The sequence below is a fragment of the Procambarus clarkii genome, chromosome 89 (assembly GCF_040958095.1).
Source record: "Procambarus clarkii isolate CNS0578487 chromosome 89, FALCON_Pclarkii_2.0, whole genome shotgun sequence".
In the NCBI taxonomy this organism is placed as follows: domain Eukaryota; kingdom Metazoa; phylum Arthropoda; class Malacostraca; order Decapoda; family Cambaridae; genus Procambarus; species Procambarus clarkii.
This window is the reverse complement of record NC_091238.1, coordinates 16,926,127-16,949,048: the sequence shown is the minus strand read 5'-3', so window position 1 is coordinate 16,949,048 and position 22,922 is coordinate 16,926,127. Positions and strand designations below refer to the sequence as shown.

The following is a 22,922-nucleotide window of genomic DNA, read 5'->3' as shown; positions in this document are numbered from 1 at the left end:
TATATGTCGTACCTGATAGCCAGAGTTGCCTAACAAGCCGAATTTTCTTGAAATATTTAATTTTTCAAACAAAAAAAGTCTTGTGAATTTATAGTTCATATTATCTTATATATGATTGCAGTTATATGTTATATGAGTCAAATCTAGCATATAAATGTTATCAAACCCTAACCTACCTAATGTATCCAAATCTATCCTAACCTACCTATCTAACCTAACCTATTTATCAAACCCTAACCTACCTAATGTATCCAAATCTATCCTAACCTAAAATAACTCGGAAATTCATGTTCCTAATATAACTGGTTCTTTTTCTAGCAAAAATAATCTATATATGGTAAGAAATATTTGAGAATAACGAAAATTATTCTCCCTGTTAGGCACATCGGACCTTGCATACTAGGCCAAGAAGTGCGGTTCTGGCTATTAGGCATGACATGTGTGTGTAATATATATAAATATATATATATATATATATATATATATATATATATATATATATATATATATATATATATATATATATATATATATATATATATATATATATATATATATATATATATATATATATATTCCGGTCTTGTTCTTACTCTCATGGTGGGTAGAGTGAATAGTTCAGTTATTTGGATATTTATTGTATTATTTGCCGTTCACGTACGTGGAACAAGCAAGAATAAATACCCAAATAATGGAACTATTCACTCTACCCACCACGAGAGGAAGAACCAGACCTGAACGCGAAGATGCCAACATTGACAACTCAAAACAAAACTTAAATATTCAAGAACAATACTACTATATACAATATATTTCATGGTGTGTAATACAGGGGTACAGAGGGAGCAGCCACGGTCTGTGTTCCATGGTGTATATAACATACAGCCAGGTACTGTATTTCGTTGTATAACAATATTCATTGCAATTAAAAAAAAAAAGATCGTCAAATTATTGCAGTAGTTGCTTGATACTCTTATCACCAATTTGCTGCAGGTCTGACACACACAAGGAGCGAACAAAGTAGTTACTTGATGCGCCATAACCCATTTGCCACAAGACTGACACACACATACGGAGAAAAAGTAATTGGAGAGTGCGCGCATTATTGGGGCAGTTAGTGATTGTTTAGTGAGCCCCCGGGGCAGTGAGAAGTGGGCGGCCCTCGCCTCCTGCCGGCCCTACACTACGAGTCCCCGCCATGTCTGGCTCCTGCTTACGCCAGGACCACCATGTCCCTATTGAGCGGTGAGTACCTCCTCCTTCTTGTATCCTCACTACTCTCTTGTCTACCCTCTCTCCTATACTCTCTACCCCCCCCCCTCCCATACTCTCTCTACCCCTCCCTCCCATATTCTCTCTATCCTCTCTCCCATACTCTCTCTACCCCTCCCTCCCATACTCTCTCTACCCCCCACCCCCCACAACAGTAAAAATAACCCATTCTCTTCCCCCTCACTACGGTAAAAATAACCCATTCTCTCCCACCTCAATACAGAATAACAACTCATTCTCTCCCCTCATTACAGTATAACCCATTCTCTCCCCTCATTACAAAATAACTCATTCTCCTTCACTACAGTATAACAAGCCATTCTCTCCCTCATTAATAACAAATCATTCCCCCCTCCTTCCTCCCCCACTAGCCAGTATCAAGTGGAATGTATAACAAATATTGTTTAAGAACATAAATGTGGAGGTGAAGAAACTGGCTAAAGGAGAATGTGGGGAACTGCCTGGTGGGATGAAGAGGTCCCAAGACGGACTGGTAATAGGTGAACGAGTGCAGCTTTTGGGCACAAAGTGAATGAGAGAGGCAAGCAAGAATATGGTGAGAATGAAAGCCGTATGAACAAATATTTGATCTTAAACCCAAAGGAATGAAGGAACACAGCAGTTCCCGTGGCGTAGTGGTAAGACCCTCGTCTGGCGTTTCGCAAGCACTTTGGCCTGGGTTCGTATCCTGGTCGGGGAGGATTTACTAGCCGCCAATCCCTAATTGTTGCCTCTGGTTACTCCAACAGTAAAATAGGTACCTGATTGTTAAACAATTTGGCGGGTCGTGTTCCCTGGAATATTAGGATTAAGGACTAAAATAAGAGTAAATATGGGGAAAATTGAATTAAAATTATAGGAAATTTTGAGAGAGAGTTTTGGAAAGTAAGTAAGTCCGACGGGGAGACTGAAGGAAAGGTAATTGTTAAAGTTAATGACAAACTTTGACGAATGTTAAATTATGAAAATGAGAACAGTAGAAGAGGGAGAGAATACTTGGAGAGTCTAATTTGCGAAGTGATTTGGGAGGTTTTAATGTAAGCATGATTGTATGAAAGATTGTATGAGGTTGTATGCTAGATTGTATGACAGCTATGGAAAGATGTGAGTACATCAGTGAAGCTGAAATGTGGCAGAACTGGGCTTTAGTATGTATTTTTTTTTTTATTAATACATGAGGTACATCTGCATTAGTGCAGCTACCCTAGACTATATGAAGTGGAGTACAGTGTGTCAAAAAAGCTAACTAGGTGATGCTAAAAAATCCCCATCACACAGGATGGTTAGTCATACAGAGGCATGTGATAGGCAGTCTGCATTGGCAGACTATGTATACTTCACCAGTTTGCGAACATAATCTACGGGTTTACACTACCACCGGTATCAATATGTATACCCAAGATGCTGTGGTTGACCAATAGCGCGAGGGGGGCTTCCCTGTATTCAAGTGCATAAACTGGTTGGGCAGAGTGTGACGTTCTTACTTAATTGTACTCACCTAATTGTGCTTGTGGGGGTTGAGTTTTGGCTCTGGTCCCGCCTCTCGACTGTCAATCAACTGGTGTACACTATCCTGAACCTACTGGGCTCTATCATATCTACATTTGAAACTGTGTATGGAGTCAGCCTCCACCACATCATTTCCTAAGGCATTCCATTTGCTAACTACTCTGATGTTGAAACAGATCTTTCTAATGTCTCTGTGGCACATTTGGGTACTCAATTTCCATCTGTGTCCCCTTGTGCGAGTTCAACTCGTGTTAAATAATCGGTATTATCTACCCCTGTCAATTCTCCTGAGAATTTTGAATGTGGTTATCATATCTCCCCGAACTCTTCTGTCTTCCAGCGCCATGAGGTGCAATTCACACAGCCTTTCCCCTTGCAACTCATACCTCTTAGTTCTGGTACTAGTCTACTGGCACACCTTTGAACCTTGTCTAAATTCATCATATGTTTAACAAGTGACCAGTGTCCTCGGAGGGGAATGTGTAGACCGGGTTATTGTAAGTGTGCCTTACACAGGTATAAATCACCAGTGTACATTTGGATCTATGCATGTCCGAATGAAGGTTTTATATGAGTGGGACCTGTCTTCCGCGGAAGGAGAATTCAGGTCACCTACAATAGCTCACTGGACAACTATGCACGAAGTAATCACGTTCTGAACAGAGTTCAAGTGTGAATTAAACTCTACATATACAGAATAGTGAGATAAACCTCTCGGCTTTTATATATGTATATATAATATATATAATATATGATATATATATAATGTGAGACGAAGATTCCAGAAAGCAGGATATATGGTAATTATTGAGGTTTTTGGCAACTATAGAGAGAGGAGGTATATATAAAGGTCGGCGAGGCAAGCAAGGCTCCTCAAGTTGAGCACCACCTGTAACTGTGAACTATTTGTCCTGCTAGATATTCGTTAATTGGTTACTCGGGTTGTGGAACAGAATTATTACCTAGAATAGTTAACCTGGAATATAGTGGATGAAAGTGGAAGCTGGTGCACTGATTCACAAAGTGGAGAGTTTGGATTACTGTGTTGTTTAGAGATCTTCGTAGTTCCTCCTCCATCACCACCACCACTGTACTCGCCACCACCACCCGTCGCCACCACCACCATCTCCACCACCACCATCTCCACCACCACCATCTCCACCACCACCATCTCCACCATAGCCTCAGCCAGTCGTGTCACCGAGCTAAGAGATAATGCAGGACACGTTTATCCAGCCCTTCAACAGCAAGATTCGCGCCCCACACAAGCGGCTGCTGGTCCACCGGTATTGTATTGCTCCCACAGGGGAGGCTAGTGGGGAGGAGGGGGGGGGGTATTGCTCCCACAGGGTACGCTGGCGGGGAGAGGGATGGGGGGGGATGTTCCCACAAGGGAGGCTGGTGGAGGGGTAAGATCCTATCTTTAGCAATTACTCAACCACTGTGACAAATCAAGGCAGCATTGAAAGAAAAACAGAATGCAGCTGTAAACACACACTTTGCAAAGGCATTTGATAAGTGTGACCATGGAGTGCTTGCCTATAAAATGAGATCAGTAGGGATAACAGGTAAAGTAGGGTGATGAATTTAACATTTTCTCTCAAACAGACTGCAAAGAGCAACAGAAAATTAAATAAAATAAAGTCCAAGCACAGTGAAGAGCCCTGTACCCCAGGGCACAGTCCTTGCACCACTGCACTTTCTCATTCTTATCTCGCATATAGACAAAAATACTAGTCACAGCTTCGTGTCATCTTTTGCAGATGATACAAAAATCAGCATGAAATCTTCCTCTGTAGAAGACAGTGACAAACTACAAGCCGAGATTAATGAAGTCTTTCATTAGGTAACGGAAAGTAACATGATGTTTAACAGTGCCAAGTTCCAGGTACTCAAGTATGGTGGAAATGATGAACTTAAACGAAATACAGGGTACACGACACAGACTTACTCATAGAAGGAAAACACCACGTACATGATCTGGGAATTATGATGTCTAACGATCAGACGTAGTGTAAACTATTGCGTCAGCCAAGAACGTGATTGGATGAATTATGAGAACGTTCAAATCCAGGGATCTGGTCACAGTGCTAATACTATTTAAATAACTGATGCTGTCCCGTCTTGATTAGTGCTCTGTACTCGCTTCTAATTTCAGAGCAGGAGAGATCTCCGAAATAAAGGAGGCGAGAGAGAGGTACCAACTTCTATATAGATAGAAGATACTGGAAGACCAGGTCCCAAATATCCACAGTAGAATAACAAGGTACTGGGGCGAAAGATACGGAAAAAATGCAGAATAGAACCAGTGAGGAGTGGAGGTGCCATAGGCACAATCAGAGAGCATTGCCTGAACAATTAGAGGTCCACGGCTATTCAATATCCTACCAGCAAGCATTAGAAATATTGCCGGAACAAAGGTGGATGTCTTTAAGATGCATTTAGACGAGTTCCTGCAAGAAGTGCCTGACCAACTGAGTTGTGGTCTGGATATGTGGGCCTGCCGGCTACTCCAAGCTACAGCCTGTTGGATCAAGTTAACAGACGACAAGCCTGGCGCCAGGCTAGGCTTGGTGAGTATAATTCCCAGAACCCTCTCTAGGTATGCTCCCACAAGGGAGGCTGGTGGGGTTACTGCTCCCACAAGGGAGGCAGAGAGTGGCCGGTGTTTGGGAGAGGTAATACCAGAGTAGCTATGTGTACTCACGTAGTTGTGCCTGCAGAATCGAGCATTAGCTCTTGGACCTGCTTTTCTAGTCGCAGTTGTTTAAAAAAATGTTTCCTGTCATATTTCCCTATCACATTTTCTTATAAAACTATGAATCAAGTTTGCTTCCACGTCTTGGAAGTTCATTCCATTTTCGAGTGTCAAGCTTCCACCCATGTCTCCTTGTTCTGGTGATGTTCATTGTGAACATTTAATCTATTTCCACTGTAACGTCCCCTAAATATTTTAGACGTTTCTATCATGTCTCCAAGCCCGTTTTTTTCCTAGTGACGTCAGGTTTAGTTGCTTCAGTCACTCCTCATACCCTCATCCCTCTCTCTTCTTGGACGGGCCTCGTAGCAGATTTGTGAACATTTTACAGTTTCCTTACGTGTTTCTTCAGGTGGGGGGTGGGGGGGGGGCTCCATGATGGGGCTGCATACTCTTAAGACTGGTCTCGCGTAGGGGGATGTGAAGCACTCCTTACATACGTTCTTGAATGTTGTTCTAACGTTTGTTAACGTAGAGTACGTTGCTGACTATCTTATTTATGTATGCCTCCGCAATTAGATTTGGTGTTATGTCCACTGCTTGTTCTTTTTTTTTTAACGAGTCGTCACGGGTAGTTTCCTTTCATTGTGTACTGTGTGTGTGTGTGTACTCACCTAGTTGTGCTTGCGGGGGTTGAGGGGGTCCCGCCTCTCGACAGTCAATCTACTGGTGTACAGATTCCTGAGCTTCTCGAGCTCTTATCATATCTATATTTGAAACTGTGTATGGAGTCAGCCTCCACCACATCACTTCCTCTGTGTGTGTCTCTGTCTGTCTGTCTCTCTCTCACTCTCACTCTCACTCTCACTCTCACTCTCACTCTCACTCTCACTCTCACTCTCACTCTCTCTCTCTCTCACACACACACACACACACACACACACACACACACACACACACACACACACACACACACACACACACACACACACACACACACACACACACACACAAGGGGCCTTGTAGCCTGGTGGATAGCGCGCAGGACTCGTAATTCTGTGGCGCGGGTTCGATTCCCGCACCAGGCAGAAACAAATGGGCAAAGTTTCTTTCACTCTGAATGCCCCCTGTTACCTAGCAGTAAATAGGTACCTGGAAGTTAGTCAGCTGTCACGGGCTGCTTCCTGGTGTGTGTGTGGGGGGGGGGGGGGGAAGTAGTTACTAAACAGTTGATTGACAATTGAGAGGCGGGCCGAAAGAGCAAAGCTCAACCCCCGCAAACACAACTAGGTGAATACACATACACACACACACACACACACACGAACAGGGGTGAAAGGGAAGGTACTCCATTGGATAAGGGAGTACCCAAGCAACAGAAGACAGCAAGTCACTGTGAGGGGTGAGGTCTCGATTGGCGAGGCGTCACCAGTAGAGTCCCGCAGGGTTCAGTCCTTGGACCTTTACTTTTTCTGATAAATGTAAATGATCTCCCAGAGGGTATAGAATCATTCCTCTCAGTGTTTGCTGACGATGCAAAAATTATGAGGAGGATTAAAACAGAAAGTGAGTAGGAGGCTACAAGATGACTTACACTGAATGAATGGTCCAACAGATGGCTACTAAAGTTCAACCCGAGTAAATGTAAGGTAATGAAACTAGGCGGTGGAAACAGGAGTCCAGACACAGGATACAGAATAGGAGATGAGGTACTTCATGAAACGGACAGAGAGAAAGATCTAAGAGTTGATATCACACCAAACCTGTCTCTTGAAGCCCACATAAAAAGAATAACGTCTGCGGCATATGCGAGGCTGGCTAACATTAGAACAGCCTTCAGGAACCTGTGCAAGGAATCATTCACAACCTTGTATACCACATATGTAAGACCAATCCTGGAGTATGCGGCCCCAGCATGGAGCCCATACCTTGTCAAACACAAGATGAAGCTTGAAAAAGTTCAGAGGTATACCACTAGGCTAGTCCCAGAACTATGAGGCATGAGTTACGAGGAAAGGCTGCGTGAAATGTACCTCACGACACTTTAAGACAGAAGAATAAGGGGAGACATGATCACTACCTACACAATTTTCAGAGGAATTGACAGGGTAGATAAGGATAAACTGTTTAACATGGATGGTACGCGAACAAGGGGACACAGGTGGAGACTGAGTAACCAAATTAGCCACAGAGGCATTAGAAAGAACTTTTTCGGTGTCAGAGTAGTTAACAAATGGAATGCATTAAGCAGTGATATAGTGGAGGCTGACTCCATACTGTTTCAAATGTAGATATGATAGAGCCCAGTAGGCTGAAGAAACTGTACACCAGTTGATTGACAGTCGAGAGGCGGGACCAAAGAACCAAAGCTGAACTCCCGCAAGCACAATTAGGTGAGTACAACTAGGTGGGTGTACACACACACACACACACACACACACACACACACACACACACACACACACACACACACACACACACACACACACACACACACGGGAGCCGGTGGCCGAGCGGACAGCACGCTGGACACGTGATCCTGTGGTCCCGGGTTCGATCCCGGGCGCCGGTGAGAAACGATGGGCAGTTTCTTTTACCCTATGCCCCTGTTACCTAGCAGTAAATAGGTACCTGGGAGTTAGTCAGCTGTCACGGGCTGCTTCCTGGTGTGTGTGTGTGTGTGGTGTGTGAAAAAAATAGTAGTAGTAGTAGAAACAATTGATTGACAGTTGAGAGGCGGGCCGAAAGAGCAGAGCTCAACCCTCGCAAGCACAACTTGGTGAATACAACTAGGTGAATACACACACATAGGGAATTGAATTGGGTAGAGGAATTGATAGAGTAGATAAAGACAGGATATTTACCACAAGGGCCACACGCACTAGGGGACACAGGTGGAAATTTAGTTGGCACCCAAATGAACCATAGAGACGTTAGAGTTTTTCCAGTGTCAGAGTAGTAGACAAATGGAATGCATTAGGAAGTGATGTGGTGGAGGCTGACTCCATACACAGCTTCAAGTGTAGATATGATAGAGCCCAGTAGGCTCAGGAACCTGTACATTAGTTGACTGACGGTTGAGAGGCGGGACCAAAGAGCCGGAGCTCAACCCCCCGCAAGCCCCACTAGGCCAGTACCCCCCACACAGTGTGACGCACTTGGTGAAGGTTTATCAAGTGAGGTGCGCCAACACCTCCCCGGCCTCTCTTGGCTCTCACAGATAACTTTCTCCGCTGGTGTTGTTATATTTCTTGGTCCAAGGCCGCCTGGTGTGGCAGTGCCGCTCACCTGTCTTGTCATACTGGTGCTCCTCTATGGCAACTTTCATCTCGGCCCTGGTGCCAAACATGGTGCCGCTGTATGCCAACTTATCCCGTTGTCGCATCAAGGTAATCGTGAAAAGAATGTTGTTGGGAACAGTTGTGTGTGGACCTTGTTTTATTTAATAATATATCAACGTGTGAATATTGTTCAAATCATGGCGACATTATGGCAGCTTTTGCGTTCTAACTGGTAATGCAGCTTGTTCTACTAGGACTCACGGTGACTGTATGGCAGCATGTTCCTCTATGACTCACGGTGACTGTGTATGGCAGCATGTTCCTCTATGACTCACGGTGACTGTGTATGGCAGCATGTTCTACTATGACTCACGGTGACTGTGTATGGCAGCATGTTCCTCTATGACTCACGGTGACTGTGTATGGCAGCATGTTCCTCTATGACTCACGGTGACTGTGTATGGCAGCATGTTCCTCTATGACTCACGGTGACTGTGTATGGCAGCATGTTCCTCTATGACTCACGGTGACTGTGTATGGCAGCATGTTCTACTATGACTCATGGTGACTGTGTATGGCAGCATGTGCCTCTATGACTCACGGTGACTGTGTATGGCAGCATGTTCCTCTTAGTGTTATGATCCATGGTGACCTTGTATGGAATATTGTCCCCAGCGTGGGCGCACCTATAGGCCGCCGTGACCAGAATATATAGAGTACATAGTTATAGAATCGTCTATACACACACATACGCACGTTAGCGTTGGTGCAGAGTCGTGGCCAGGTGCTGGCTCTACTCTAGCAACATCTGCGATTAATTAGTGCTGTTGCCTGTGTCAGCTGTAGGCGAAGCTGACATGGTACTCGTATATGGGGGAGGCATGGTCTATAGCAAGGGTTGGTTGCCCACTCAATCCCTCCCCTCCCCCCCCCCCCCCCCCTTCCGTAGTGTACCTTGGAATACCTTCACATGTTGGCAAGGATTATATATTCTCTCAACCCGGAGAATGCATGAACTCTGTGACGGCCCAACTTCTCGCTAAAAGGGCCTGTGGTTCTGATAATATGAATATGTACTTGTGTATATATAAGTACATATAAGGTAGAAGTATGTACTTTTACCTAAATAATTATTATTATTACTGTTATTGGATGTGAAGACAGTAAGACAGTGCCAAAGACTAAGTCGATCAACCGGAGAAAGATATATATATATCTTAATTTGCTTGGATATTTGTTAACCAATTGAGGGGGGGGGGGGAGAGGAAGGAAGGGAGGAATTATCAGGGGGGAAAGCGCCAAGCTAGGACGACTATATAGCACTTGGAAGGGGTCAGGATAAGGATTTGCGGTGGGACGGGCGGGAAGGAATGGTGCCCAACCACTTGGACGATCGGGGATTGAACGCCGACCTGCATGAAGGGAGACAGTCGCTCTACCGTCCTGGGTGGGGGGGGGAGGAGGGTTACAAGCAAGTTGAGATACTCCGGCAATTCAGCCTTCAACTGAGTTATAAACTAATTCATGGTGGAGTCATATTTACCATAAACCAGACCCACACTCTGGAAATTGTAAAGTAATGGTGCACCTGTGGCTTTTATGTACATTGACTCGTCACGGTACTGTTCCAATAAGTTGTTGGTGCATCCCACGGTACATAAATGTATACATTTAACATAGTATCTTTGCTCACATAAATACAGCAACACACGCACTGGTTCTGACCATGCCACTGTGGAGTTCATATTCATTAATTAAGGCATTACAACCATTATTTTCAAAATCTGTATTAAAAAAAAGCTACCTTTTGAATTGAAAAAAAATCTGAAAATGGGTTTATAAATGAGTCACTGACTATTGTGAACAAAATGCGGCAACTAGTATATATACATTGGTTAAAATTTTAGTAAACTTGCATATGTCTTAAAGGCTAAATACCTAGTAAATAAAAATATGAAAACATCGTTTGTACTTTATATAAATAAGTATTCATGACATATCCAAACTGTCAAATTCATTTTTTAACCAATTCATCGTTACTCATTACTAGACCTGTATATGCATCCTTTTTCTCGATCATGGCGGCTCTGTTTATATCCACTAAGCATTGTATGAGCTCGGAAGTATTACGAGGATTTTTATAACAATAAATGACCTTGGATTTAAAAGTTTGGTACTCGTAAACTGGTAGATAGTTTACAAGGCCTCCATGATTGAGGACAAATGGTCAGGTTGCGTAAGTGGTTACGTCAATTGCTTGATGGATCCTTGTCCAGGTTGACAGCCTACACCCCTCTTACACCTCTGATAACATCACACGACCTCCACTCAGCGAGCGCTGCTTTTTTTTTTTTTTTTGTACAGTATATGTTGACAAATATACTCTGTCATATGATAAAATGCCAAGCTCATCTTGTATTGTCGAGGCAAACTGGGTATGGTGGGTAGGTGGAGCACTAAACTGGGTATGGTGGGTAGGTGGTGCACTAAACTGGGTATGGTGGGTAGGTGGTGCACTAAACTGGGTATGGTGGGTAGGTGGTGCACTAAACTGGGTATGGTGGGTAGGTGGTGCACTAAACTGGGTATGGTGGGTAGGTGGTGCACTAAACTGGGTATGGTGGGTAGGTGGTGCACTAAACTGGGTATGGTGGGTAGGTGGTGCACTAAACTGGGTATGGTGGGTAGGTGGTGCACTAAACTGGGTATGGTGGGTAGGTGGTGCACTAAACTGGGTATGGTGGGTAGGTGGAGCACTAAACTGGGTATGGTGGGTAGGTGGTGCACTAAACTGGGTATGGTGGGTAGGTGGTGCACTAAACTGGGTATGGTGGGTAGGTGGTGCACTAAACTGGGTATGGTGGGTAGGTGGAGCACTAAACTGGGTATGGTGGGTAGGTGGTGCACTAAACTGGGTATGGTGGGTAGGTGGTGCACTAAACTGGGTATGGTGGGTAGGTGGAGCACTAAACTGGGCATAGTGGGTAGGTGGTGCACTAAACTGGGCATAGTGGGTAGGTGGAGCACTAAACTGGGCATAGTGGGTAGGTGGAGCACTAAACTGGGCATAGTGGGTAGGTGGAGCACTAAACTGGGCATTATGGGTAGGTGGAGCACTAAACTGGGCATAGTGGGTAGGTGGAGCACTAAACTGTATACATTGGGTAGGTGGAGCACTAAACTGGGCATAGAGGGTAGGTGGATCACTAAACTGGGCATAGTGGGTAGGTGGAGCACTAAACTGGGCATTATGGGTAGGTGGAGCACTAAACTGTATACATTGGGTAGGTGGAGCACTAAACTGGGCATAGAGGGTAGGTGGATCACTAAACTGGGCATAGTGGGTAGGTGGAGCACTGAACTGGGTATATGGGTATAGGTGGAATCAAATTCGGGGCTATAAAAATAATAATACTAATTTGAATAATTCATTGTGTTGGTGGACATGAAGCCAGAGTGTATTCATACACGTTAGGCTTATATTGAGGTTCCCTTCCCTCTTCCCCCAGGTCCAATTACTGACCCTGCCCAGGATGCAACCCCCACAACAAGCTGACTAAACTCCTGAGTACATACTGCTACGTCAACAAGGGCATTAAACGATTAGAAAATGTGCCCAACAATTATGTCCCGCCGGGATTCGAACCCGGAATTCTCGATTGCGATTTGAGAAAGAACCCGACTTTACTACTAGGACCTTAATAATAATAATAATAATAATACAGTACTGTAATAATAATAATAATAATACAGTACTGTAATAATAATAATAATAATAATTTTTTTTACCCAAGTGCATATGCATATATATATATATATATATGTACATAAGGATGTTGATCTGGACAACTTCTTCAAAAGGTCAGATGTAACACAAACAAGGTGTAACAGTTTCAAGCTCAACAAGCCACAGTGTAGGACTGAAAACAAGAAATGTTTTTCCACTCACAGGGGTTATAATTCCATGGAACCACCTACCCGCCAAAGCCGTAAATGCCAAAACTGCCGAACTTTAAAATTCAGCTTGAAAAATGGCCTGACCATTGACAAGCTGTCGGCTTCCTGTCTTCATAGAGGCCAATAGTGTTAGTGGCCCTGAGGTAAATGAAGTATTATAACATAGGTAAGACAAGTACATTGCATAAAGCTACTAATACGCAGTGCGAGTTTCGGTACAATTTAAGGTAAAAAAGTTGAATTGTTTACAGGTTTGATGAGGTAGACAATACCAACCAAAGCAGGCTAACATAAAAAAAATTCAAGACATTCTGCAAATGATATACAGCTTTTAAGGAGGGTACAAGAAAAAAAGCAAAAAATGAATAGGCATTATTATAAAATATGTAACATTAAGGGAGATATGGGAATATTATTGAATTGTTGAAAGTTTTGAAAATAATTGACAATTATGGTACTGTATACTGGAATGGTAGTACTGTACAGTATTTCCTAACGGCAAATGAGGTAATTGATAAATAATGTTCACAATAACAACACACAGGTTGACATGAAAGATAATTATAGATAGTATATATTATAGATTTTATAGATGATTATAGATTAGGATGGTTCTGACAGTTGACGCTGGGTGGCGATCACTTCCTATTGTTAACTGTTGGGTTCTTTTTTGTCTCCCAACTGGGAATCCCAGGTTCGAATCCCGAGCAGGACAGAAATAGTTGGGCACATGTCCTTTCACCTAATGCTGCTGTTCATCTAGCAGTAAATAGGTACACCTGGTAGTTAGTCACCTGTTGTGGACTTTCTTCCTGGGGAAAGGTCAGTAGTTCGACCTTGGTGAGAGTGGGAGTGGGGGGGGGGAACTTGATATAAGCCTAATGTGTATGTACATAAACTAGCAGCCTGTCCCCCAACAAAACCAATTATATACAGTACAGGTCATCATGGAAGGATCATCTCTTTTTGTTTTCATTATTCGTTGTTATAAACGGTGAACTCTGTGAAACTTCTAAGATCACAGTCGTTGTACAGTAGTTATGATTGACTACATGGTAGTTGAATTTACACTTGAGCATCCAGCATTACCTCAGCATAGACAGTGTCACAGGGGCTAGGTCTCTGGTTCAATTCCCATTGCAGGGCAGAAGCATTTGGGGGCATACTCATGCATGAAACACAACCACATAAATAGGTGTATTATAACTCATTACTCACACACTAATGCTCAAGAATGAACCATGTTGCATATCTTTAGATCTTGTTCTGTTTTGTTGTTTTCCTGTGTGAACTCATGCTTATGAGTAGGTCTCACATAGGTTGTATATAGGACCAAGAAAGGTTCCCTTGTCCAAAATCTTTAAAGCTATGTGGACCTTGGTCAGTTTGGCATATGTCAATGAAGTTTCCCTGCTATTGTGTGCCTTTGGCATTAGCTTTGAGTTTGTCTAATTTTTGGTTATTCTGCTTTTCTGATGCAGAAATCTGTCTTCCCTTTATTCTGTATTGCTGTATGGGTTTTCTCACTCCTCTCCTCAAAATTTTGCATTTATCCAACCCATCCTCCTGTTTAGATACAGTAGTACTGTACATTGTGATTGTACTATTGTGACGTTCGTCAGTAGTCGTGAATTCGTACGTACTTAGTTTTTATATACTGTAGTAGTATACTGACCCGTAAGGAATTCTTTAATAAAAAATGAAGCAAAAAACACAAAATCTTACATATTCCTAGGCCTAGTACAGCACATAGCACACCTACCTTACCTTGAGAACCTTGAGAAGTTTCGAGGCTTAGCGTCCCCGCGGCCCGGTCGTCGACCAGACCTCCTCGTTGCTGGACTGGTCAACCAGGCTGTTGGATGCGGCTGCTCGCAGCCTGACATATGAGTCACAGCCTGGTTGATCAGGTATCCTTTGGAGGTGCTTGTCAAGTTCTCTTTTGAAGACTGTGAGTGGTCGGTATCTCATACTGTAACCCTATGCTTCCTCCCCAAGATTTATTCCCTCATTCACTTTAGGACTCCTCAAGATGAAGTAACCTGTTTATCTAACATAAGTAGAAGTCTCATATGTGAAGCACTACCAAATATATTCTTTAACAATCGAGGAATATGCAGTCTGCTCATCCTTCTCTCGTGATTGATTTCTATGTTTTAGAGATAGAAAGAAATGGGTAATTCAGACCAGTTTAAAAATACTGTTAATAATAATATAAATATTTACACTGATATACAATTTATTATGAAATGTTGGAATACTATTAATTAAGATGTTCTGGCTTGCAAGTGTTCATACTAAATGTAATCCTTTCTCCCCAGAGTGCTCATCAGTAATGTGTTCCCCTCTCCCTCAGGATATTCATCATTAAATTACTCCTCTCTCCTCAGAGTGTTCGTCAACCGCAGTCTCCACCTTGAGAAAATCCGATTCTATGGCTTCGACATGGACTACACGATCGCAGGTGCACTCTTGTGAAACCCTCTACCTCTGTTGTGCCCCATACCCCTACCTTTGTCATGCCCCACACCCTGCATCTACGGTACTGCACACCTTGCCTTTGTCTTGTCTCACAGCCTGTATGTGTCATACCCTCACACCCTGCCTCTGTTCTGCCTTTAATTCATTGCTAAGCTAGTTTTTTAGAGATAACAAGTTGCATCACAGGTCTCTCAAAAGTTTTGGAAATGAGGAGGATGAAATTAATATGATTGAGTGAAATCTATCTATTTACTATCAAGCTCCGTTCTATTTAATGTAGATTACAGTACTTGTGAGCTGATCATTTTCACAAAGTTTGAAGTGTTCACGACATGTTAGGTGTTCAGAACTACTACAAGGTGATTGTGTATTCCAAATTACTTTTGATGGTCTATAGATCCAAGTTATATTATCTTATGAATATAAATGCTTAAAGCAAAATGAGAAGGCTTTGGAAATCTGGATTTGTGTGTACGTTCTCTTGGGTTAGGAGAGATCAGCGAATGTTTTTGAGAATGAGTCACATATTGAATATCATGTAATATTACTGGTAAAGTGAGTAACTTTGATAATGATTATTGTATTGAGAATGAATAAGTGGTGAAGCTAGATGAGATAAATTAGTATTGAGTGGTTATGACTTAATAATGGATTACCACCCACTCCTCAGAGTACAAGTCGCCGCAGTATGAGACTCTGGGCTTCAACTTTCTCAAACAGCGACTCATTGTTATGGGGTACCCGGAGGAAATTAAAGAGTTTGAATATGACCCAACCTTTCCAACCAGGTATGTCACCTTCCCTACCAGGTACAGTAGTATGTCACTTTCCTTACCAGGTCCAGAGTGTCACCTTCCCTATCAGGTACAGAATGTCTCCTTTCCCCGCAAGGTATGTCACCACTCCCACCAGGTACGGTGTGTCACCTTTCTCCAGCATGTGTGTTGCCCTAATTTTAGGTATATAACCCTCCCATTAGTTTCACCCTCATCAGGTGTGTTGCCACCAGGCATGGGTCAGGAGCAGTTGTGATAAGTGGTCATGGCTAGTAAATGCAAAACTACCATGCCTCATGATTTGCATAAGCCCACTGAAAACCAGGACCAGAATTACATGTGCTTGTAGAGAAAAGTGGAGCACAGGAATCTTGAGGTTAACCCAAAGCCAAATACTGTAATACTGCCCAGAAAGTACAGGTGAAGCAAAACAGTCTTGACTGGTATCAAGCACATCACTACTCCTCTACTAGGACTGACACTGAGCTAAGTGGAGATAATGCTCCTTTGAACTTTGTTGTCCCATGGACAGCCATGCTTAGTATTTATTTTTCATTACACTTGAGGATTGTGTTTAGGCTTTTCATTTTACATATGTTTAGCTTATGTAACCTTGTTATAGCTTAATGAAAATTTTGTATAGCACGTTTTTCACATTTCCCTACAAGAGTAATCTTGTTTAGGTAGGTATGCCACTGGTTCCAGATTTGGGAGCTCACAGTATTTCTCCTGTCAGCCCTCTCATGGTCAGCTTCAGAGATGGAGTGGTAAGAAGACATCGGGAGACCTTTTAGTGGTTGTCATCTGAGATGTTTTTCACATTCTACCTCATGTCTTGGAGCCTTTGTTGGGCTTGATCTTATCTATATAGTGCTCCGTCTTCCTTCACAGCCATTTACTTTTTCCCTTTACACTGTATCATTTATGATTTGATGAGCAGGGGAGTATTTTTTTGTTACTTCACCCCTTCGGGTGATGTCTTGGCTGTTTTTCGATCCTAGGTTCATCCTTTCTCTTTCCTTTCTGAATACTGTACTCAGATTTCTTATCCACATTTCTAAATGACCACAATTTCTCAAGTTTGACAAGGTCGTTTTGAGCTGGTCTTGGCTCATTTCTTTGGATCTGCAGAATGCTTTCTGGCATGTTTTGATACACCCACAGTTCAGTAATTGGCTGAGGTTAAAAGTAGACCACATATGTTACCACCTTGTCTTATGTTTGAGCTAAATTTGGTGCCCAAAATCTTCACCAGACTTGCTCAGATAGTGTTTTGTCACCTCCAGTTCTTGACATCCATGTTTCAGTGTACTTTGATGAATGACTGGTATGGGTTCTCAGTTTACCAGATTTGTCTGCTTGTCAAGGATTTGGTCTTATCCCAATTGGCACAATTTGGATTCCTTGTTGTCAACTGACAAAAGTTTCATTTGACTCCTTCCAGGTGGGGGGAGGGGGGGGGTTGATCTGGGACTCTAGTACCATTTCCCATTTTTCCTGTCTCCTCTATGGTCAGCCATGTTGCTTCTGAGGGATCATCTTTAACTTTTGTTACCAATTTCTCACCTTTTTACACTACTATATTTGAATTTATTGCTAACAGATTGCAGCATTTGCTGGTTCCAGGTGCCAGTTTTGGAAGTTAATGGACTTGATTGAACATTACACAACTTCACAAATGAAGGTCACATGTTGAGCAAAGGCCTATTTCATTATATTCAACCACTATCACATTTTGCAGCCCAAGGGTTAAATGTTTGTTATTTGCCTACAGATCTACCACACAATTGCCTCCTAACTCTTACAGCTTATTCATTTATGATTGTTTGCCAAGGCACTGTAAAGTCAAGGATAATCAAATACCATAGTTTAAGGATATCTACAGAATGCCCCACTTGTCATCAACCTCAGAAGAATACTAAAGGCATCTGGGTTGCACCAATTGATTTCTGGTAATTTTCATAGTCGTGCTGTTGCAACTGTTTGTCACAAAGGAGCTTGTCTGCTTAGCTCTTTAAACAGACAGCTGGATAGACAAGCTCAGGTACTGTATGATAAACATCAGGTAAGGTTTTCAGGTAAACTCAGGCAAACATAGATAACCAGTCCCAAGAGCAGAATTTTATGAAATTCACCGAAAATCAAGTAAATATTTTTAATTTGATTCATATCTTACCTTGCAATGATTTCGGGGCTAAACGTCCCCGCGACCCGGTCCTCGATCAGGCATCCATGGTCAAGTCTAGAAGATTTAGGCCATGGCTAGACTCAAGTTAAGGTTGTTCAATACAAAGTACCTAACCCCACATTATAACTTGCACTAAACTACCTTTGGCCATTTTTGCCAAGTAGGTGCTACTCTAGTGATGGCTTCTCATTTTATTGATTTATCTCATCAAGTGTTGAAGAAAATGTGTTTCTTGGGCATAAGGTATACAGTATATCACCTTAGAATATATTAGCTGTATTATGATGTACATTATTTATTCTGGTATATATTTAGTCTTATTATTAATAATTCAGTAATTATTATGTATGTATTAAGAATTATTAGTTATGTATATGACAATTTTTGGTAAATATACATACTATATTTGCCAATGTATAAAACATTAAAGTATGTGTGAAGTTTGGGCTCTAATGCTTTTATCTTGTCCTGCATTACTAGAGGCCTGTGGTTTGATCGGCTCTATGGCAATCTTCTCAAAGTAGATGGTTTTGGCAACATTCTGGTGTGTGTTCATGGATTCAAGTTCTTCAAACCGTAAGTTATACTATAGAGTTAATTTCATGTAATTAATATCTATCTTTACTAATCCATAACATGTTTGTTCACTATTGAAAATTGCATTACCCTTGTGCTGCTCATGGCAGATGCTATTAATGAGGTTTTTCAGTAAGTATAAAGCTTAGGGACTGGCAGAAGAGGAACTGGAAGAAGAATATGCCTACCACTAAAATTACTTTTCACAAAATCCCTTGACTAAAATATAGTCCCGGTAAATTAGAAATACTGTATGCAAATGTCACCTATATTTAAAAAAAAAAGGCAGAAAGAGCTTAGGGGAAAATTACCGTCCAATCAGCTTGACATCAAACATCTGCAAGCTCATGGAGAGAATCCTAAGGGAGGGAAATCATTCACCATCTTTCAGTGAACTATCTTGTAAAATTGAAGTAGCATGGATTTGTGAAAAATGAATCCTGCCTTACAAACTTGCTCACATTTTTGGAATGATAACCAGCTGCTCAAAGGACTTCTAGTTGATGTAGTACACGTGGATTTTGCAAAACCTTTGATAAGGTACTGTACCACAAGAAAAGACTGGCAAGGAAATTACTGGCATATGGAATAAATGGAAGATTACTAAAATTGATAAAGCAATGGTTTAAAAAAAAAATTGTGCTAAATGGAAATGAATCCGATTGGAGAAATGTGGTAAGTTTGGTACCACAAGGGGTCCATCTTTGGGCCAACCTTTTTCGTCATGTACATCAATGACATAGATGAGAATATCACAAACCACATCATCAAATTTGCAGATGACACAAAGATTTATGGTAAAGTGGGAAATGATAATGATGATGAAGCCTTGCAAAGAGATCTACATGAACTACACAGATGGTCAGATGACGGGCAAATGCTTTTTAATATTGACAAATGCAAAACCCCTGCATGTGGGGCATAACAGCCCATGCCACATCTACCAAATTAATGACATTACATTACAGCAGATTGATAAAGAAAAGCATCTTGGAGTCAAAATCCACCACTCAATGAAAGTTTCATAGCAGGTATGGGCAGCAGTCAAAAAAACTAAACAAACACTTGGAATAATCGAGTGTACCTCTGACTTTAAGGAAAAGAAGGTAGTGATTCAATTGTATACATCTCTGGAGTGTCCCTATTTGGATTACTGTATAGAAGTATGGAGACCACAACTTCACAAGGACATAGCTGCTATGGAACAAGTGCAACACTGAGCAACAAAAATCATTCCAGAGCCAAGTCAACTCTCATACGAGGAATGGTTGAGAGCCACAGGGCAAACAACACTGCAAACCTGGCATGAGAGGGCAGACCTCATTGAAACTTATAAAATACTGAACAATTTGGAGGATGTTGATCTGGAAAATTTCTTCCAAAGGTCAGATTTAACAAACAAGGAGCAATGGTTTCAAGCTCAGCAAGCCACAATGTATAGGACTGAGAACAGGTGATGTTTCTTCACCCGCAGGGTTATAAACCCATGGAACTGCCTATCTTGGTGGTGGAAGCCAAAAACTGCTTGGTGGCAGAGGCCAAAACCATCAGTAATTTCAAAGCGTTATATGACAAAGAGTGCTGGGAAGACGAGACACCACGAGTGTCGCTCTCATCCTGTAACTGTGCTTAGGTAATTATCCGCCAAAGCTATAAATGACGAAACTCGATTAATGTTTAAAGTACAGCTGGAAAAGATCATGAGGCAAATGGGGGGGGGGGGAAGGTTTGACAAGCCGCGGTTTCCTGTTCTCGTCAAGGCTACTAGTGTTAGCGGCACTTGGGTAAACTCTTCTCTCTGTTCCCCTCTGCTGGAATATCCAAATTCCCCCCCCCCTCTCCCTTCCCCGAGGGGTAATTCTCCCCTAGTTGGGAACTGTTGGTTATAGGCAATCCCTACCTTACGAATGGGATGCATTCTGAAAAGGCATTCATAAGTCTGCCATTTGTAAACCAAAAGCAGATTTTTCATAAGCATAGTTATGTTAATAGGGAATACATTTTCAGAAAACACTGAATGATATGGGGTTGCCCTGCTTGTCTAATACATTGCTTTTTGAAGAAAAAAGAGGTCTGATTAATAGAGGTGCTGGTGGTGGTAAGCAGAAATGATGCATACCATCAGCACACCTTATTAGCCATTATAATGGAACTTTTCATAAATTTATAGCTGGAATTGTTTGCTTTTGTGTGTGTGTATGTGCACTTTTATTTCTCTCATTCTCTTAGTTAAATCAAGATCACACTAGTAGATAAGGAAGTTTGACTAAAAAAAAAAAATTAAGTACTTTGTTCTGAGTAGTTATGGGGTAGGGAGGGGTACTTCCTCTTGTAATGTCTCTTACATGCATTTACTGTATTATGTTTTGTGCCCACTCATTAGTTTTCTGTAGAAGTTTTAACTCTGGAGACGAGTATTGTTCAGCTGGTAATACTGATCTTTCTCATTTTCTCTCCCACAGATCAGAGGTTTATGAATTATATCCTAACAAATTTATCCAGCTGGACGAGTCAAGGATCTATGTGATGAACACACTGTTTAACTTGCCGGAGATATACATGATCGCGTGCCTCATTGACTTCTTTAGTAATTCTCCGCAGTATGTTAAGATGTCTGAAGGCATCAAATCTGGAGATCTATATATGAGCTTCAAAAGCATTTTCCAGGATATAAGAACAGCTGTTGACTGGGTTCATATGAAGGTATGAAGCGGCAATAGTACTGTGTTACAGTACTATATGTATATATACGTGTGATTCATGTATTCTGTGTAGTATGTGAAACTTTTTTTGCTTTCTGCAATTATAGCAAGGTAATGCCATAAAAATTAGCATTTTCTTCTGATTAGCTTGTAAAAATAAATGATTTAATTATGAAATTAATTAATTTTGGTTTACACAAAGATTATACTTTTAAAAGTGTAGGTATATATATATCTATTTATTCATGAATTTTATCTAAATATTTCAAATGATTATGGACCATTTTTAATGAAACTTTGCACACTGACTGCAGTTTAAGACAGAATTATAAATATTAAATATTTTTTACTTCAAAGAGACCTATATCAATGCCAGCAAGCAACGTCAAGGTCACAGCATTATATCAAAATAAGCGTACCAACTAAACCATGCTTCATTACCCACTGCTGCCATAAAAAGATTGTTTTAGTGTACAATAAATTACAGTACATAATGTGATGTGTCTGAAAAATATTGAAGCAATGTGTATAGAACTCTAGTCTGTGGACATCCAAGACTCGCACACCCCTGTCTAGCAGTGCGTACAACTTCTGTTTGAGATACTTTTAAGCAGAAGTAGACACTGTTTAATACTTAGGGTCCCAGTAGTACAGTCGGGTTCGATCTCGATTCACAATCGAGATTTCCGGGTTTGAATCCCGGGCAGGACAGAAATGGTTGGGCACAGTTTCTTTCACCTAAGGGCTCTGTTCACCTAGCAGTAAGTAGATACTCAAGAGTTAGTTAGCTTCTTGTGGGGTTCCATCCTGGGTGGGGTCAGTAATTTGACCTTTGAGGGGGGGGGAGGAACCTCGATATAAGCCTAACTTGTATGAATACACTCTGGCTTTCTGTCCCCCGACACAATGAATTATTCAATTATTATTATAAGCTCATCAAGGTTCAGTGAGTAGTGTGTGTGTGTGTGTGTGTCTGGAATGTCCAGGGACACGAGTTCTATCCCACCAGAATACCTCAATAGTTTCTCATTGTTCTAGTTAAAAACAATCTCTAACATTGGTGCTGCTTAGTTGTCACTTCACAGTATGCTGTCTGAAGGTCACATTTGTGTTGTTTATTCTGATCAATAGGGAGACCTGAAGAAGAAGACTGTGGAATGTGTAGATGAATATGTTCACAAGGATGAGCGTCTACCACTCCTCCTGGACAGACTGAGGGATTCTGGAGCAAAGGTCTTCCTCCTCACCAATTCAGAATACTGGTATACAAATGCCATCATGGAGTACCTTCTCAATTTTTCAGACAAGGTAAATAATACAGATACTTGGTACATCTGAAGCAAGTTGCCCCATTATGCATGTTGCATTCTTCACCTCAATGAATGGTAGACTATTATCTACTCGTTACAGTACTTATTCTTGCTTGCGAGATGGCTATTATAAAATTGCAGCCCAGGAAACTCTTCACAGCAGTCCAAAAAA

General features: G+C 41.7%; 1 protein-coding gene and 1 long non-coding RNA gene across 13 annotated transcripts in view; one reads left to right on the top strand and one right to left on the bottom strand.

Moving 5' to 3' along the window:
• LOC138359172 (uncharacterized) overlaps positions 1 to 22,922 on the bottom strand; it is a 209,684-nt gene that overhangs the window by 89,545 nt on the left and 97,217 nt on the right. The window lies entirely within an intron of this gene.
• LOC138349464 (cytosolic purine 5'-nucleotidase-like) overlaps positions 1 to 22,922 on the top strand; it is a 53,183-nt gene that overhangs the window by 12,914 nt on the left and 17,347 nt on the right. For 4 of the 12 annotated variants that reach the window (XM_069318088.1, XM_069318086.1, XM_069318087.1 and 1 more), the window contains exons 2-7: positions 994 to 1,245; positions 15,108 to 15,181; positions 15,869 to 15,986; positions 18,643 to 18,738; positions 21,201 to 21,441; positions 22,572 to 22,748. In XM_069318088.1, the coding sequence (XP_069174189.1) occupies positions 1,199 to 1,245; positions 15,108 to 15,181; positions 15,869 to 15,986; positions 18,643 to 18,738; positions 21,201 to 21,441; positions 22,572 to 22,748 (753 nt within the window). In that variant the 5' untranslated portion in view covers positions 994 to 1,198. Of the gene's footprint in view, positions 1 to 993; positions 1,246 to 3,650; positions 4,068 to 4,963; positions 5,355 to 8,734; positions 8,869 to 14,770; positions 14,894 to 15,107; positions 15,260 to 15,868; positions 15,987 to 18,642; positions 18,739 to 21,200; positions 21,442 to 22,571; positions 22,749 to 22,922 lie in introns of those variants that run through there. The other 8 variants (XM_069318083.1, XM_069318082.1, XM_069318092.1 and 5 more) reach the window with 6 other exon arrangements.